This window comes from Phalacrocorax aristotelis, chromosome 1, assembly GCF_949628215.1.
Source record: "Phalacrocorax aristotelis chromosome 1, bGulAri2.1, whole genome shotgun sequence".
Lineage (NCBI taxonomy): Eukaryota > Metazoa > Chordata > Aves > Suliformes > Phalacrocoracidae > Phalacrocorax > Phalacrocorax aristotelis.
In genome coordinates, this window is record NC_134276.1 from 183,156,942 (window position 1) to 183,175,729 (window position 18,788).

Sequence of the window (18,788 nt, forward strand, 5' to 3'; positions counted from 1 at the left end):
ACTTCATTGGTTCTAGATCAAACCTGCTGTGTAACCTTTGCTCTTTTTCTTACTAGTTGAGTGTAATTATAACGTAGGAAAAAACTCATTTAAAAAAAAAAATACACTATGCTTGTGCTGTGCAAAATTATAGTAAGAGTGCAGATTTGCATCCAACAAGGATCTGGGCTCTCAAAGAGCAGTATTTAATTGAGTGTTATGGATACAGTTTTACTTGGATCTATTTTTGCTTAACACATGCTTTCACTTTTCTGTACATGTTTGATCAGTTTCACAGTTTAGACATGTGACACATCAAATCCTTTCATTTTCCCCCAAATTATTTGTGACAAATTCACAGCTTTTAGCACCAGGCTTGGAAAGCTCTAGACGATGAATGATTTACATGGTGAGCTCCTCAAAAGATTAACTATCAGGTGACATATCTCTTTTATATAACAGTCAAATCTCATTTAATTCTGGGAGGGTAATTTTATTTTTTAAACTGTTTCTTGCATTCTGTCAACAATTTATTTTTCCCTCACAGTGTTGAATACAAATATGTAGCAGAAGTAAGCCAAGAAATTTCATGGAAAAGCATATGCCACTGGGGTGCAAGGAAGCTATTGCTACATGAGAGTCATGATGGAGATGTTTTCCATGATGCCATGGAAATAAAAGAGTCAGAATTGGAGGATTACTGACTTTGCACAGCTATTCACTGCAATGCAATGGGCAGCACACTGGAAGATCAGGTTAACAGGGACATGCTGAAGGGTCAGAAAGTGGTAGACAGCCATAAAATTGAAAATTCTCAAATGATTGCATAAAGAATTGTTTCAGCACATTAACTTGGCCTTTGTTTAGCTTTCAATATATTTTTTTTTTTTGCAGTGGGTACAATTTGTTGTACTTGAGTGTTCCTTTTCAGAGTATTTTAAAAGATGCAGAGCCCCAACTGTGTTTCTTACAGGAAGATTTGAATCACTATTTAAAGGCTTAAACCTAAAGTTTTATTCTCCTCAGCTCAATTCTAAGCTGCAGTCTTGAAGTTTGAGAAGGCCAAGTATGCCTTTCATTTCTTTTGTTAAAGTATGGATTTCATGAACAGAGCAGCAAGTATGCTTTTTGTCTTTACGCGACTTCGATTACCAGAACGTTTCAGGGCCATTCCTTTAATCTTCTGAGAAGATTCTCTTGATGACTCAGATTGTGAGGATAGATTTCATTTACTGATCAGTGCAAGCAGACTAAGTTTCTGACACTTTCATATATACTCTTTTTTTTTAATAATCTTCCTAACAGAAGGGCTTAAGGAGATGAAATATAAAATAGACAGTTAATTATGAATACAGAGAAACTATCTGAATTAAATGAGGATTGTTCCCTATGAGCAGGAAATCTTTAAAAGTTGAAATATGAGACTTTTTTTTAATAATTAGTATTTTAAAAATTGAAATGAATCAAATGGTAATTCAGCTAAAAGTTGCCTGGAGAGCTCCACAGGAAGTGTATGCTCAGTACAGAAGATTTCTATGGACCTTCACACATATATGCTAGGGAAAATGAAAGTAAAGAGATATAAAAGATGTATTCAGTACTGGGATTTTAAATTATTTGATTGGGATAAGAAAATTTTTTTAGTGCTGAGTGAAAACTTGTCTGACTCTTTTTATAACCCCATTTTCATTAAATGTAAAAGAAACCAAGTAAATTGCTCTGAGAAGCATCTGCTCTCTGAAACATTATTTTTTTTTTTCTTTTGTCTCTAGGTACATTTACAAGATATTGAACATTAAATAAAATGTGTATACAAATGTGATTAAACAACTTTTACAAATGTATGCACATTTTTCTATTTAGAATATAAATATATATATGTATATATATCTAGATAAAATCCTAATTTAAAATTGCAGTTGGCTGGAGTCACATATTCCAGAACTGTTACAAGCTTATCAAACTGGTAGATTTCAATGGTAGGATTTGCCCAGTGAAACCTATGGCTGGTATTTTCAAAGCTGCTCCTGACATCTCCAACTGAGAATCATCAACTCATTTAAAACAGGTTGCAATCAAGCAACAGAACTGTTGGACAAGAGTGAAGTTTGCAGAGCATCACGAAGATCCTAGGTCGTCATACGTATTCAGAAATTCGGTTGTAAATTCAATGCTAGGTTTGGACGCACATCAGAATGGGCATGTTCATTCTTGCTCTGTATTAAAAGATTAACAATAGAAGGCGATAAACTAGATCCTTAGAGGTTGGTTCATTTCAACTGTTCTATAATCTAACGGAAACCATGCTTTAAATAAAAATCACCATTCAGAATTACATCACAGCAGGCAGAAACTCTGCATTGTACCTGTGAGTCACTGCCGAGTAATGCAAGTGAAGGCAGGAGGCTGATTGTGATTTTTGTCAGTTCACAAAGAGTTTCAGAAACACTATTGTTAACAGAAGTGAAGAGAACACTACACTTTGAACTTCGCAAATCATAAATAACTAAGAAACAAACAGAGCTGACCATGTCCTTTGTGGATTGCAGTAATTGTTTTCTTCCTCCTCCCCTTCTCCTTGTCTTTGTATTGTTAAAATGAAGGCTTTGGAGAACAGTTCATTTTCTGATCTTGAGAATACACTGTTGTCTTCATTGCAGAGTCCCAACAGGCAACTAATTTATGACAGTATAGACATATGTGGGTTGGACAGCATGTGGCCTTAGAAGACCTTCCCATTCTCTCCTCTCACCTTGTAGCCTTACTAATGCAGAGTCTGAAGCTAGTTTGAAGCGTTGCTTTTTAGTCCATATGCTGCCTGTGAGGACTCCTCACACACTCCCTCTTCAAAGTTGCTCATCTTTGTACAGGAAGTTGTTGTTTTCAGGTGGATCGAAACAGCAAAATAGGATATGGTTTAGAGAGCTATTTGTTTGGTGATGTGGATCAGCCAGGCTTATGGATAGCAAATACAACAGAAATTACGTGAACAATATCTCAGCAGAGATGTAAGTGATCTAATTCTTCATCCTGAAACAAGTGGCTGCTGTGACGTAGATGTTTCACTGAATCACTGCAGTAGCAGAACCATATTGCAGTAAGGTTATTCCTACTCAGCAGCAATCATGTATATTTTCAGTCAGAGAGCATTTTGAGAGACACAACAGTGCATTTGGAAAGGCCCTGTGAAAGGAAGAAGTGAGAAAAGAGCTAGCCAGATAAGCACCAGTTCCTATAGGCCACTTATGAGCTTTTAGGGTAAGTGCTACTCACGTTACTGGGAAGAGAGCCCTTCCCCTTTGTTGCTTCCTGTCTCCAGACTGGGAGCTATGAGAGAGCATGCCTTATCTTGTGAAATGGAGGAAAAGATGTAGTGGGAAAACAGCATATTATAGCAATTTAGCAGCATATGACCTTCTCTTCAACCACCGGTCACATAAAGGACCACACACAGGAAACACACTGTCTATGTTTCGACACAGCACCCAGGAATGTTCAAGGGAGTAAGAGGCTTTATGGACCTTGCCTTTGCTCTACATTCTCTGCAGGTCCACAAAACGATAATGTTAACCAAGTAATACAATGTGGAGGTAACCCGCTGGACTTACAGATGCTTGTTTTCATAGTAGAAAAGGAGACAGGGTGACTGTGAGCAAGATGACTTTTCATGCAGATTAAAAACTGTTCCTGAAATTCTGGTGGTTGATTTATATTTTTAGCTTCACAGAGCTTTATACATTCTTTAGCACCTAATCCATTAGCACTGTTACAAATGTCTATATCTGTTATTTCCTATGGTAATAAATCCCACTTAGAAGTAATCAGCTGAGTACAGAAACAGTTGCCTTTAATTTAATGTGTGGCTTTGGGTTTTGCTGAACTATGAAGTTATTTCTAGGCCAGAGGTGTTAGAAAGTGAGTGGCTGTGTGGTACACTTTCTTCAGGGATGCTAGCAACCTCATGCTGAGAGCTTAATGCCTGCAGTTCTATACCAGGGGAAGTGGTTCTTCAGCTGCTACAAAGGTGACAAGGAAAACAGCATGTGTTCTGAGAACATAAAAATATTACTAATCACTGATATTACACCTTGAATTCATAGGTTTCACCTTTCTTTGCAAAGGTCTCTAGATATAATTTCTTGTATACTTAGAAATGTAGGAAAACAGAAAAGTCAAGTCCAGAAAGCTGCTTGAAATTTTCCTAAAACAATCCATAGAACAGATATGAAACAAATTTCAGCAATCTTGCATTTTAATTTATTTTTATTTATACTGTGACCCTATTTTAGAAAGAAAGCTTTCTAAATATACAAACTTTCCTATAAAGTCTGTATCAAGAGGAAAGCTTTTTAGGAGTAGAAGAAAGACTCCTGAATGTGGTATTTCTGAGTCTTATTATATGGGAAGGTTTTCTGCGTTCCTTCCACCCACTCAAAGATACTTCCAGTACAGGATCGCTTATAATTTTCACAGTCACATGTGCTCGGTCAAAAATATTATTCCAGAAAGTATTTTTCCATATAGCGACTGAAAATTTCTTGTCAGAGAAACCCTCCTAAGGATAGATTTCCTGAAGTGGAAAATCTTTTCACAAAGCTTTTTGATTGGTTCCATGTGAAGTTCTTAATCTCCCCAGGGAAGTGGCTGACGCGGCCACGTTGGACGCCTTTAAGAGTCGTCTGGACATGGTGCTGGGCCATCTTGTCTAGACTGTGCTCTTCTCAGAAAGGTTGGACTAGATGATCCCTGAGGACCCTTCCAACCTGTGATTCTGTGATTCTTATGGTTTTTGGCAAAATCCATGAGAAAAAGAAGTCCCTAAATTATAAACTTTACATTTTTCCTGTGGATTATATTCATGCACACTGATGATTACAACTACCACAGAAAGAACCACACAAACTGTTCAGCCTAAAAGTTTTGTGGTCATCCCTTGATATGATTTGGGGTGAAGTTAGGAAGAATCTGGACTGTGCTCAAAACAGATACTTCTTGACGTAACCCAGTGAGATGAGCCCCTGAACTGAGCACCTTGCAGCACTGAACCAAGGCGTTGCTTAGTTGTTGTGTATTGTGGATGCTTAGCTGTAAGCTGGAGAATGTGCAAAAAGTGTAAGGCAAGCAATTTCCACCCCAGGCTTTACAGTCAGCTGTCTGATCAGCACTCGGAGGAAGGTGAGAGAAAGGTTATTGTGGAGGCCTCTCAGTGACTGTTGTTGCAGTAAACAGAAAACACATTGCTGAGTCTGATGACACAGATGTGGCAGTACGTTATTAACTAACACACAAAATGGAGTTGTAAATGGTTCCAGGGTGTTTAATACTTGTTGTTGATGCCCTGCACCAACTGCAGAACTTCAAGCAGTCCTCTGGCTGCAAACTCCTGTTAATCTCAAATTTGTGAGGACAATTAAGTCTGCCACACTTTTGAACCCCTGGGACTATATACTTCTGTTACAGCCCACTTGCCACCCTCTGCCAGCTGCACTGAATTTCCAGGTTGCTGCCGCTGCTGCTAAGGCAGAGTTTAAGAATGGGTTTTTCACTTCCACTATCTTTTAACTTGATTAGGTTTAAGACAAAATCTTGCTTTAATAAAGCTGCATTTATTAGCCTGAGAACCCAGAATTAAAACCATTTAGTGACACTGTTACTTTTGGGAAAAATATTACTTGAAAGATTAACTCTCCTGGAAAATAATTGCTACTTTGGGGCATTGTTTCCCATTTTCAGTTACTTTCTGTATCCAGACTGATCTTCCGTGCTTCTGGGTTTGAGGATGGGAAGATAAATTCCTAGTTCTGTGAGGCAGTCATTTTCAATCAGTTCAGATGGTCCCTCTGATACAACAAATACAGTGTCCATATAAACACAGAACTGCTGACTGTGGATTTTATTAATACCCAACAATAAAACAGCAGCTGAGTAAAAAGAATGAGATTATCAATGCCAATCTACTTTATCTCAGCCTTTCAAAAGCTATGGATACTGTATCTTTTCAAACCAATGTGTTTCCTATGATATTCCCGAAACACAATTCTGTAGGATTTTTCTGGCATGCAGGTATTAGCAATTTCGTTTATTGGTGCTCCTTCACTTTGCATAAAATATGCTGTTGGAAGACATATAGTCCAGGTGCTAGAGTGCCGCCATGTGAAATGGAACAAAAGATTGCCAGTCTCTGCAGCAGTAAAAATTATCAGCAGGACAGCAACTCACTCCTGAATCCCCAGCAGCTTTAGAAGAGGGAATCATGGATTCATTCATGTCAGGCAGAAGAACGAACTGAATCTGTCCCTTTGTATGTCTGATGAATAATGCTGGATCCTGTTGTTTCATAAATGGTATCCAACTCTACATTTCTTTCCATTCAGAAGGTCCAAAACGGAATCGAAAAGCTTTGTTTTGTAATTAAGGCACAGAAATACTTCTTCTATGAGGGTAGAAAAACCCCTTCAGTTCAACCTCAACCATTTTTCCCCAATTATTCAGTTCAGTGATTGAACTGAATAATTACACTGCCTAACTGCTACTCATCTATCATTCAGGCCAAACTGGAATTGCAGTTATTAATCAGAGTATATTATGATGGTTGGCAAAAATGAATCACTCTTTCTCCAGAGTAAACTCTTTCTCACTGAAAACAGATACATGTGTGACATTTCAGAAAATTTGTCCATTTCTTTAGTACCAAGGTACAGCTTTAGGGTTCTACAGGACCATTTTTGAAAAGATTTATTTTATGGAAAATACAAGCACATACAAGCTACGGGTATCTGAACCAGATTATGTAAGACAAACCTTTTCTACTAATATTCAGTTTAAACATATTTTAACATAAAATTTTGAGAGTTTTAAGATGTTTGAACCACACGTTTTCTTAAATATTTCTCATATCATATAAATATCATATAAATATGATATTTATATCATATTTCATATAAATATCATATTTGTATAATATTTAAATATCATATAAAGAGTTTTATTAAATACTCGAGGTTTTTGTAGATCTCCATGAACTTTGATGAGGACAATAAAACCAAAATAGATAGTGCTGATGAACTTCTGCCTGTCTTAATTTAAGAAACAAGGAAAGTGGTGTTAGCAAGATTCCCGTTCCAATTTCACAGACATTAAAGGGTTCAAATAGATTGTGGACATTTCCAGCATATGAAGGGGAAGTAGGAAGGGGAACAACCGTAAGACTTGACTGAGTCTGTACATAGTTGGTTTAGGAGGCACCAAAACTCTTCTGCTGTCACAATAAATCTGCAACAGTTTTATACAGAAAACATATTGCTTGATTAACTGCAGTTACACAACTTCCAGGTGGGAAAAATAGAATTAAATTCAGAAAAAGTAGACATATCAAATGGCAGAAAATGCAAAGCTTTTGTAACAAAACAACAGAAACTCTCGTACAGATATTACTGCTTAAAAGCACTCAAATTAGAATTGATAATTTCCAGATGTTAGGACCTAATTCTATCCTTAATTGAAATAATATGTGCAAGATTTCAGGATGATATCTACAAATACTGAACACTATCTACTCCAGTCATGTGTTTTGATTCAGTTTTTTCTTTATGGAGACTTGGCCATTTCCAAGAAATGTCTCAGAGATGCTTTTTATTACATAAGATCTGAGAGTTTTTGCTTTTTCAAATGGTTGGAAAATAACTTTGTTTTCTTTTTCCCCAAGGGTTTTTTTTTTTACTGTTGTTGTTTAGGTGTCATTTTTTTAAGGAAGATCCATGTCTAGCATCTAAAATCTATTACCTTACTTGATGGTTATTTTTTCAGCATGGTCAGTATCAGTGAAAAAGTTAGGAGGAGAAGAGCACATGAAAGAGGGGAAGTAACTTAATTACCCTCGAGGCCCATTTACTCTAAATTTTGACAAAATGCTAAAAAGAAAATAATTTAAGATTAATATTTGTTTTTACAACTTACTTTTCTTTCAGGTAAACTAATTTAAAATATTGATTTGAGGTAATTTGCAAATAATACTTGGAATCTGCAATTCTAATTGAAGAAAGTACATTTAAGATCCATCTGTGCTAATGGACAAAAAGTGGGTTTTGTGTCCTTAAAATATCATTCCTCCTGAGTGTTTCTGGATTTTCTCCAGGTAAATCAACTTTTTTTTATATCTTGTGAGAAAAAACAACTGTGGATTAGCTCAAGGGTTCCTTTGCACAGTAAAGACTACAAGGCTGAGGTCTCATGCTTGTCGAAGAAACAGCAGAATCTTATCTTTACATCTCAGTTTTGAGGTGAAAACATCATTACATTATACCATAGGATCCTGCAGGAAGTTTCTATCAGAAAAACAGTTTTTGAAGGGATGGATATATTCTAACCAAAGATTTTTTACTTCATGGGATACATTTTTGTGTATACTTTTGCGTATACTTTTGTGTTTTGTGTCACCAGCCACTGGAAATTAGAAGCCACTTAATGAAAACTGAACTACTTATGCAACCAGTGAATGTCAACCACTAATTATGTGTCTCTTGTTAATGCACTATATATACAATTTATTTGTCTTTGGCTTATGATTCTGATTTTATATTTAAACAATAAACTTGGTATCTCTGATATCTAGGGGATTGTCTTATTTCAATTAAGAAGATGAACTGAAGCATAATGTGCTATGGCAAATGCACGCATGCCAGGGTGCATGAAGAGGCATGAGGGAAAAGAAATGTTCACATACATACTATTAGGGACATTATTATATTACATAGGTTATAGTATATGCACATTATGTTTCAGGGACTTTACGGAGTGGCAGTGCTTTTAAGTCTTGATCAGAGGAATAAAACTGTAGCAGTGATTACTACTGAGCTGTGGTGGTAAATGTAACCTATTAACTCAATTTGGGGTAACCAGTAGAGTTAAAAGGGCTCATTACAAGACTAAAATACCATTTGTGGGAAAACATAGTAACAGCTGACCTTCGAGGCAAACATTCAGTGAGGCAACATATCTTTAGGAATGCAAGTGGTATCAACAATGTCTGTTGAGCAGGGTTAGATATCACACCTGGTTCACTGTGCCAAAGGGACAAGGGCCTAGAATCTAAACAATATCTAAATATACTCTAGATAACATTATTTGAACATAGATTTTACAGTTGTTAGGAATCTAAAAATAAAGACCATTTGCTTTCATAGACTAAGTTATTTCTTATTCAACAGGTCAGCATTTACATCATTGTTTCCTAATAGCTTATTGTGCTTCTGTGAAAAAGGTGTGTACATAGCATGCAAAGGATGTTAGTATCTCTAATATTAATATTATTTCTAATATCCCCCTAATATATCTTATTTTAAATATCCAATCACATTCTATAAATAAACACCAATTTAACTGGGGCAAGCAATCATAACCATAAGTCAACTGACAAATGCGTAGCATCTGGGAATGCTTAGAAAGAAGAGAAGAAACAGAATTATCTACATCCACTATTTCAAGCCAAATGGATAAATTCCTCTTCTGTATGAAAATGAGTATTAGGGATGAATGATATTGCATGTACATAGAATATAGAAAAACATCCCAGTCAGAGTAAAGGGCAGAAAATCCTGGGTATCCAGGTGGTATTTGAGTAATGTATGAGATTAAATCATAATTATGGTGGAATTAGGAATAGCAAGGGTCTGGTAGCAAGTTCTGCTGCTGGTAGTGTCTTTGCTACACAGGAAATCTTCCAGTTCTGCTTCTGTATGTAGGAGAAGTGATTTTGAGATCTTAGCTACATTTGATTATTGAATCAGCTAATATATTTATGAATATTTGTACAGTTTAAAAGTGTAAATAATGTACTATTAAAAAGTCTAAAAAACCAGCATTTACATCCTTTCAGAAACTTTACACGGAAATTTTATTTTAATTTTTCTCTTTTTTTCAATTGTTTATCATACACATTTTTCATTGTAATTTTCCATAAATATATATGGACAAACTTGACATATTAGACACTAGTACAAGCCTGGAATAGAAGTTAATGAGCAAGTATGCATTTAGATACAATGTAATGCAGTGCATAAGCATTTTACAGGGTTAATATACATTATGAACAATGGATTTTGTCAGGGCAAAAAAAGATTTGGCATCTAGAAAGAGAATGTTATCATTCACCCAGATCTCTTTGGAACTTAAATAGCACCTCTAGCTAATAAATGATTGTCAAAAAAAAAAATCTAGACAATATATTCAAGTAAAATCCGTACAGTATTGCAAAATACAAAAAGGAAGAAAAAAATCATTAGTCAACAACAAAGGCTACTGCATGTTTAATTATTGCATAGCAATACCAAGTTCTGTTGGTAGACTGCAGATATGGCGATCTTTCCAAATAGGCTATAAATGGAAAATGCACCTATGTCACACTTCAGGAAGAGTATTTATGTTAGTGCTTTATGTACCACTCTGAAAAAATCTCTCAGTAACTTTAAGGTAGAACTTTAAAGAGTCAGAGACAAATGTAGACTTCTCACTGGCTTACCTATTGGCAGACAAAAAAAAAACAACAACTAAACCCCAGAAGCTGGAAAAGTTATGAAAAATTGTCAGTGTTTTTAGAGACTAGTGATCTGGAGAGATTCCCACAATAATTAAACAGGAATATTGTTTGCAGGGCCATGATTATCCTCATTCTCCATACATTTTACAAGAATATCACGTCCCTCAATACCTCTTATGATCTTGTCATACATACTACAATAGATGAAAATTCTGTCTACGTGTTGCGGTCTGTTCAGAGACCACCTAGTTAATACTTCTGCAGCAAAAACCACCGACCCCTTCACCAACAATGTAGGTTTTATAGTCTAATAACAATGAAAATTCTCAGTGATCTTAGGCCCCTTTGAATTGAGTCATGGTTGAAATACAAGTGTTATGTAATAATACTGTTTTCTGAATGAATTTCTAATATAAATAAAACCAGCAGAAACTGAAAAACAATAAAATATACTCTTGTAGAAAACCTTTAATATTTTCTGTTATTTGCTGTAGTCTTTTATCTGCTTACAAATATGCTTCATTTATCAGGCACAGTATGCAACTTACTCTAAAACCTTATATATATTTTATATATACATAAATATATATAATATATATAAATTAGAGTTTAATATATAGGGGAATACATATATAAAAACATATTCACACTTACGCATATATATTCCCTTATATATAAATCTACGTATACATTCCCAAAAGTCATAAACCATTTTCTCTGGAAATAACAAAAATGACGATTATAAACTGCTGAAGAAAGGCTTGAAAAGAAATAGGTAATTTCCTTTGGGGTTAAACAGATTTGTTTGGATATTTATTTAAATATATCCTCTATATTTTATAATCTACATCCAGAGGTTCTGTTTGACTTTTTTATTTACATAGGCTATTAAAATATACATATTGTGCGTTAATTCAGGGACTGATTCATTAGGAATATTATGCAGGCATAGCTAAATTTGCCAGTTGCAACAAATCCTGTATTTGCTGTGTAATACCTGATACTCCTGAGATTTACTATGGAGAAAATAAGGCTGAAGCCTCCACTGAAGCCACATCACCTCCAACGACTAATAAAGCTCTTTTTGATTTTGAAACGGTTTTTTATGCTGGCTTCAGTGGACTTTGTACTAGGTCCTAGAAGGCAAGAATGGTTTGCAGACTGAAAAGAATATCTTTGAAGAAACAATCATCTCTGGGTTTGTAAAGAGCACATGAAGAACAATCATTATTCCTTGGCCCCAGTCCAACGTTTTGTGACCATCTCCCTCAACTGCCCCACAAAGCGGGGGGGCAAGCTAAAATTCTGTATTATTTCTAAACCACATAAACCCTTTTTTTTTTTAGGGATGCAAAATGCAAAGCATTGTGTAATACTTTTTAAAACTGTTTGGATGTATTAACTATGTAATACCTTCATTTAATTACTTCCACTTAATGCAGAAATGGAAAGAAAACAAAACAAAAACTAAAACTAAAAAAAAAAAAAGAGGGCCAGCATCTCACAGAAAGGGCAGCAGACTCTGGATATCTAAATATCACCCTGAGTTTTTATACCAGTTCAGTGATGTAAAAACGATACCAATATGGGTTAAACCTTTAGATTTAATAAAGCTATGCCAATTAATACAAGAATTTGGTCATAAATATGCACTGCCTTAAAAATAGAACTGTAAGTAGCTTTAAATATTTGGGACACTTTCTAATAGTCTGAACAGGTTTTATCATTATGCTTTTTGTTAACTGTATTCTTCCAGGGTCATGCAAGTCTCCAAACTTCAGTTGAGAGGTAGATGACAAGAAAAAGTTGAACTGCAAAACAACATGCAAATTATGTTGAAATTACATAGCAATGCTTAGGCAAATTGTGATCAAAAAGGTGACAATACATGCAAACACTTTCAATACATATATGCACAAATATCAGAAAATCACCCACCCCCAAAAAAATCCAGGGAGCCTTGTTAAAATTGATATGTCATCTCAGAAAATAATTTAAAAATTCCCTTTTTATTCCTCTCTGTGAGTAGAAAAATAGTAATCTATAGAGAAACGAACAAAAGTTGCCTCGATTCCATTTTGTTATAGGCAAAATTATCAGTATCAGTTACAGAATGTTTGTCTATAAAAGTGGTCATTGGCTTTGTTTGGTGAAATCCTGATGGCTGCCCCAAATCTGGCTGTATATGGCATCCGTAGCTTAGTGTGTATCTGGATAATACCTCCCCACTAATGCAACCATCCAGACCTGAAAGTAGCAAGTGAAAATGTTGCCTAGGCATTTGAGGAAAGAGAATCACAAGAAAGCATTTAAGAAAAATCACTACATGCCAGGCCCAAATTCCTTGTGTTACATCACAATGGAGAACAGGGTGGGGGGTGGAGGTGGGGGTGGGGAACCTTCAAGAAGAACGAGAGTTGTGTGGGAGGAACAATTATGTACACACTGCCAACTGTTTTTTAACCACACTGGATGCTCATGTGCAAAAAGACCATTAAAATTCATGTGAATTTTGAATCACGATGCCAGTGAACTTGCTGCCATTCACTCCAGCAGTAAGTAAAGTTGAATTTCCTCTCCTAAGGACAGCATCATTAAAAACAAATGTATTTGAAGATAAAATGAGATTTTCTCTAACTGTCAAAACAGTTAACAAATCACACTCCTGAAATAAAAGGATTGTAGCCTGACTATGTTGCATAATTTCATATAAAAATGTGTTTTTTGTGAACTTAATGGAAATACAGAACTGACAACATTTGCAATTAGAGTTCAATGGTGAGAGGTGGGAGGGGTGAACTTTTGATATGTTCTTGAAAAAGTGCTGAGAATTATTGGTGAGAAGTCTTTCTCTGGAGTTGGAAAGGGCAATACAGAAGAACCCTCCAGCTACTAGAGAGTACAATGTCAAAAAACCCTAAAGAGATAAAAGTATCTGGATGTCTACTCTGAAACTACTTGAAATGTAACCTTGATGTTAAATAGAAAAAATATTATTGATGTTATCCTCTTTCCTACTAATTTTAAATTTTGGCTTTATTTTTCTTGATTGATCAAATAAGAGCAAGATGATAATTAGACTCAGTGATATTGTGGGAGAGAAATGAAGAGGATGAAGTATACATGAGTATAAATGAGATTAAAAGCAATTAAGGATTTGCTTGCACTGACTGACGGAGACTACAGACTCCATAATGCATTACAGATGCATCTGGTATGTCTTGAAGTTTGAGAGCACATTTCTTGATTGTAGGGCAGGGGTATCTCTTAGTCCTGACCCTGTGGTGTTCCAGATTGGGGGCAAAGTTGTTAAAAGAAACCAGGGGTATTTAGAGAGCTGGTACATATCCAGCTCTTATTCTGAAAGCAGAAATGTAATGATGAAATGATTTGCAGGAGAAATTACAGCTCAGTGCAAGTAAGAGTGATATTCAGAGGTTTGAAGGCAAGTTATACTAGTTTTGCTACTTTGCTGCTCAGTATAGAATTGATTCAAGGCAATTTATTATTATTATTACTTTTAGAAATGAGAGTTACATATACAAGGCAATTGCCCCTTTAGGACCTGTTATTTGGAAGACAGAGTTTTTTAATTCCAGGCAGTTTTTGCATAAATAGGGTTCCAATTTTCCTCATTCATCTCTGGATTTTAACTTCCTTAATATTCAGTAATATCAAGACTATTCTGATACTTTTTATTTTGTTGCTAGTATTATTAGGTAAAGTAATGAACAAGATGTATGGAAATGCTTCACTTGACTCAGTTCATACTTTATATTGCTCCAGTTGCCTGCTACATCTTTCTACCCTACTGAATTAAAAAATGCACATTGGTGAGTGGTGGTAAAGCAGCTCTTTTATTCCTATTATTTTTTAACATAGTTGACCAGAGATGATAAAGTAGTAGCTCTGCAGAGGGCTGTGTTTATATAAATTTTTATTTCCTCTGAGATAGTAACATAATTTTTGTTACTGGTGGTCAGGTGTGTCTGTGGCTCGAGGAACCTTGTTTTTCCCTTATTTCCTATGCCATGTTGCATCGTATTCTGTGATCCTGCATAGAACAGCTAAGTTGCCTGCATGTTTCCTGAGAGCCTTTTTTTATCATTTTTCTTCTGAGTCCCTTATTTAGCCAATAGCAACTTTTAACGGACTTAAGTCAACACTTGACACTTGTCGTCTTCTACCCTATCTTCTGAATCACGCTGTTTTTTGCAAAGAGATAATAAATGCCTAGAATTTTGCCTTGGTCATTTTGGTTCAGCCTCTATATTCATCTCTTTTCAAATAACCTCTGCCTTTCTACCGCTTGCTATCAAGAGCAGAGTGATGTTCCTGATGACTACTCTTTAGCTAAAATTTCAGTTCATCTTTCACAAATCAGTATTTATAAGTGATATTACTTACTGTATGGAAGCTTAGTGTCTATGAAACTCCTCATCACTTTCTGGCTCTAGGCACATAGGGCCTTCACAGATCCTGGAATTCACCCTGTATGTTTGCACAGCCAAAAAAAGAGCAACACTTTTACCTCATGGGGTGTTGGCAGGGCTATGGTTTGGAAGGAGGTGTAATGTATTTATTTCTTCTTTGAAGCTGGGGGCTGGGAGAGGAACTGTAATTTTACTGGGACAAAATCATTCTCCTTTACACACTTCACTGCTCAAATCTGAGCATGTAACCCGTATTTCCTTCCAAAACTCTGAAATGTACATATTTCGTTGCTGATATGTCTGTAAAATTACAGGATTTGTAGAAGGTGTTTGGTTTTCCTGCATATAGCTAGGTAAAAAGTAGGTATTAATTTCTGTACCATGCTGTGGGTAGATTCATGATGCTTCTCCCCCAAAAAAGTGCTGAGATAATGAAAATGTTCAGCATTGCTGTGGAAGTTCGTAGTATATAAGATGATAACCCAGCAAAACAGAAGCAAGCACTACCAAAATTTTAGAAGAAATAAAATAATAATATTGAACACTACTCTTTCTTAAAAGCACTCACATATTTACTAGATTTTTTTTTCTTTTGTTATTGGTGTTTCAAAGTATGTTTAACACAGCTAGCTGTCTGTCCAATATATTTGCAACTTTTTGAGATTTAAGGGGGCTAAAATGAATGATATTCTTTTCCCTGGATTGAATGTATGTGTATTCTGCATAAACAGTACATAAATGTTTTGAGTCAGACCCTTAATTTTCACAATTTCCGAGGCATTTATATGCTTCTCCAAAACGAATAGCACCTTTCCTCACCTACAAACAGAACAGAAATATTTTCACTTAATACCTTCAGAAGCTTGCCCTTTTAGCTTTCAAGTGCAATGCTAATTTCTATAAAGTAAAATCGTAACCTTACGTTGTCTTTTGCCTAAAGGAACAATTGTGTACATTTTAATTTATATGAGTGTCTGTGTGAAACTGTAGACACAAGACCAAATACCCTGCACAAAAATGATATGTCAATACAAAGCTTCCAGACTGGCACTGTCAATGTGCCTTGCAGCATTTTTGCTCAAACTGGCATTACAAAAGGGAAGTAGCTTTTCACTAAATACATGGGAAAGGGAGGCGAGAACTAGTATAAAGTTACCTGTCTGCAAAGACCTGAAGTTAGACCTTAAATCTCCTCTCAGGAGACCATCAAACAACTAATGACTTGCCCACAAACCCAAGCATCTACTTTGAAGTCATTGCCATGAAACGGATTCAGGCCACAAAAGCCAAGGTTAAGTATCCTTTTAACATCAGCAGGTTCTGAATCTAGTCCCTTTCAGAAGAAGGTTTCAGAGTCCAGTCCAATTCCTTCAGCCATACAAGAATACATAACCACACAACCTAACTGCTACTCTTGTTAGCAATGTAAATCTTGGTTTTAAATCCTTTTATGTACAGGCAGATTTTAGCTTAGTTTGAATTAGTGAGGTCTGAACGTACTTTGTGTTCAAATGGGTGTGCTGAAGTACAATGTAATCAGCTATCTCAGGAGGAAACAACTTTTGGAATATATTTTAATTCAGCTGTTTGTTGTATTTTAAAGATGGTGCCCACCACTTGTTCGTCTTCTAACCTTAACTTTTACATCCATATTATAATTGTTTATACAGACATATTGTATCTTTTTGATCTAGTGGGCATACAAAAAAGAAAAATGTTTCAGTGTGCTTCACTCGTGTACTTCGTCTCTTTTGAAACAAATCTTTGAGCTCATGTTCTTTTGAATATTATTGGTAAGTACAGTTTGGGCAGATTATTTCAACAGACTTTAATAATACTCTAAAGATGAACACAAAGTATCTTCTCAAATAAGAGTAAGAGATACTTTTGCATTAGATATACTTTTAAAACAAGACTGTGTGTCATTGGAAGGCTTTATATATAGTTTGGTTTACCTGACTCTTGATTGTCCAGAGTCATATTTTGATGGACTCATTTGCATGGAGTCACTACCTCTGTAATCTCAATTTTGTATCACTGAAATAAATAAACTGTAGATAGTAATTTAACTTAGAGTCTTGCCATGGGGCAAAAAACTGTTCCCATCCAATATTCTGACTGATCATTATTACTACAAAACCCGGCCTGTGTCTTGAAGACATATTTTTAATGGAAGTCATAAATGTTGCCTTCTGAGCTATATTGCAGATTAAATATTGGTTTCTCTTTCTGAAGGATCTTCAAGAGCTTTATCAGCTCTGCTGGCAGCATCTTCATTCTCATTGTTTGTTAATGGTTCTGCTTCCTTCGAGTCAGCGTTCTTCTGTGCTTTCAGTTTCTCATCTTCTAACTTCTTTTCTTTTGCCAAAAGCCTGTAGTTAATGGCATTGCCAATGAACAACCAGATACTGGCCACAATCACAATCACTCCACAGACAAAATACATATACTGATATTCACCAGTAACATCCACTAACCAACCTGAAAAACAAAGACAAGAAGAGAGAAAAAGAGCCGTTAGAAGAGAATGCTCAACACAATCCAGATCTTTCCCTAGGATAAATACCTATATATTGCCTGGTTTTGAATTTGAAGTAGAAAAGCATTTTCAACATGTTCAAATGATTTAACTTATATAGCGGAACTCTAATGGAACCTGTGTTAGTCAAGCTAGCAATTGCCATTGGAATCGCTGACAATGATAAAATATTGAAGAACAAAGGAAGTAAAGCTTAACGAATAATGACAGACAGTTTTTTAGTTCTTTCATTTTCATTCTTTCATTGCCTCACTATTTTATTCACCTCCTAATTTCGTTTCCTATTGTTTTGGAGTGACTGTCTGACACTCACGGAGGCTGCATACAGACAATAGGATGAAGAAGTGTGTGCCTTTTTAGGCTGCTGTCACTGTGCATCAACTGCTTTCTTTTCATTTTTACTTTCTTATGACTGGGAAAAGAGATAGAAAGACTTGTCCCTTCAGCTATCAGGCTCAGCTGCTGAGTTTTGAACTTTGAAGCCTGTACCTAAAAATTACATCCAGACCTCTGAGATTAATTTGGTCATGACAAGGAAAATAAAATATAACTATTCTTCTACTTTATGAGCCATTCTTTCCAAATTTTCCCAACTGCCAAATCAGCATTTGTATGTACCCATCTATTTAGGTCTGAACTCTGCTACACTGTCATTGAAATTCAAAGGATAACCTGTATGCTTCAATTTAGTATGTATTTAGATGCTTTTACTGGGTTGAAGACATAATGCCAGTCTATTCACCTGATACACATTTACAAGCCATCAGATTATTTTAGTCTTTTCTTTATTTCACAAGCCTAGTATTAGGAAATCTCAAACAGCACTGCAACTGTATAATTCATCTATTAGTATAAATAGTACAATTTACTGGTTTTTATCGATGAGCAGTCTCATAAAACTGATGATTAAAAATTAAATTCTTCATTAACATTACTTCAGAATAATATTTCAAATAATACGAACAAGTCAAAACTGGAATTTAGCTTTTCCATGTGCTCATCCCCTTTGTTGTCTCTATTTAACAAGATAAATCAATTATTCACAGATACAGCACAAACACATGCTTTTCAAAACTTCTGCAAAGCTAATATACTGACAAGAAAGTAGTTGCATATGCTACGGCCTCATAAATATTCGATTTAATATATTTTGAGGTAATGATTTCAGAACCTGACTGAAAAGGCTGGACGCCAGTGGTCACAGGCTCAGTCCCCCCACTAGGTGGCATAGGAAGAGTCTGTGTGAGAAAAGTAAGTTTTGTTCTACCATTACTAAAATGAATTTGTAAATTAAAAGATGAGG

At 35.5% G+C, this 18,788-nt stretch overlaps 1 protein-coding gene across 1 annotated transcript in view; it reads right to left on the reverse strand.

Annotated features, from left to right (window-relative positions):
- Nucleotides 1–9,847: 9,847 nt before the first annotated feature.
- Nucleotides 9,848–18,788, reverse strand: part of SLC16A7 (solute carrier family 16 member 7) — a 95,466-nt gene continuing 86,525 nt past the window's right edge. The window contains exon 5 of the mRNA XM_075080939.1: nt 9,848–17,427. Within this exon, the coding sequence (XP_074937040.1) occupies nt 17,156–17,427 (272 nt within the window). The 3' untranslated portion in view covers nt 9,848–17,155. The remainder of the gene's footprint in view (nt 17,428–18,788) is intronic.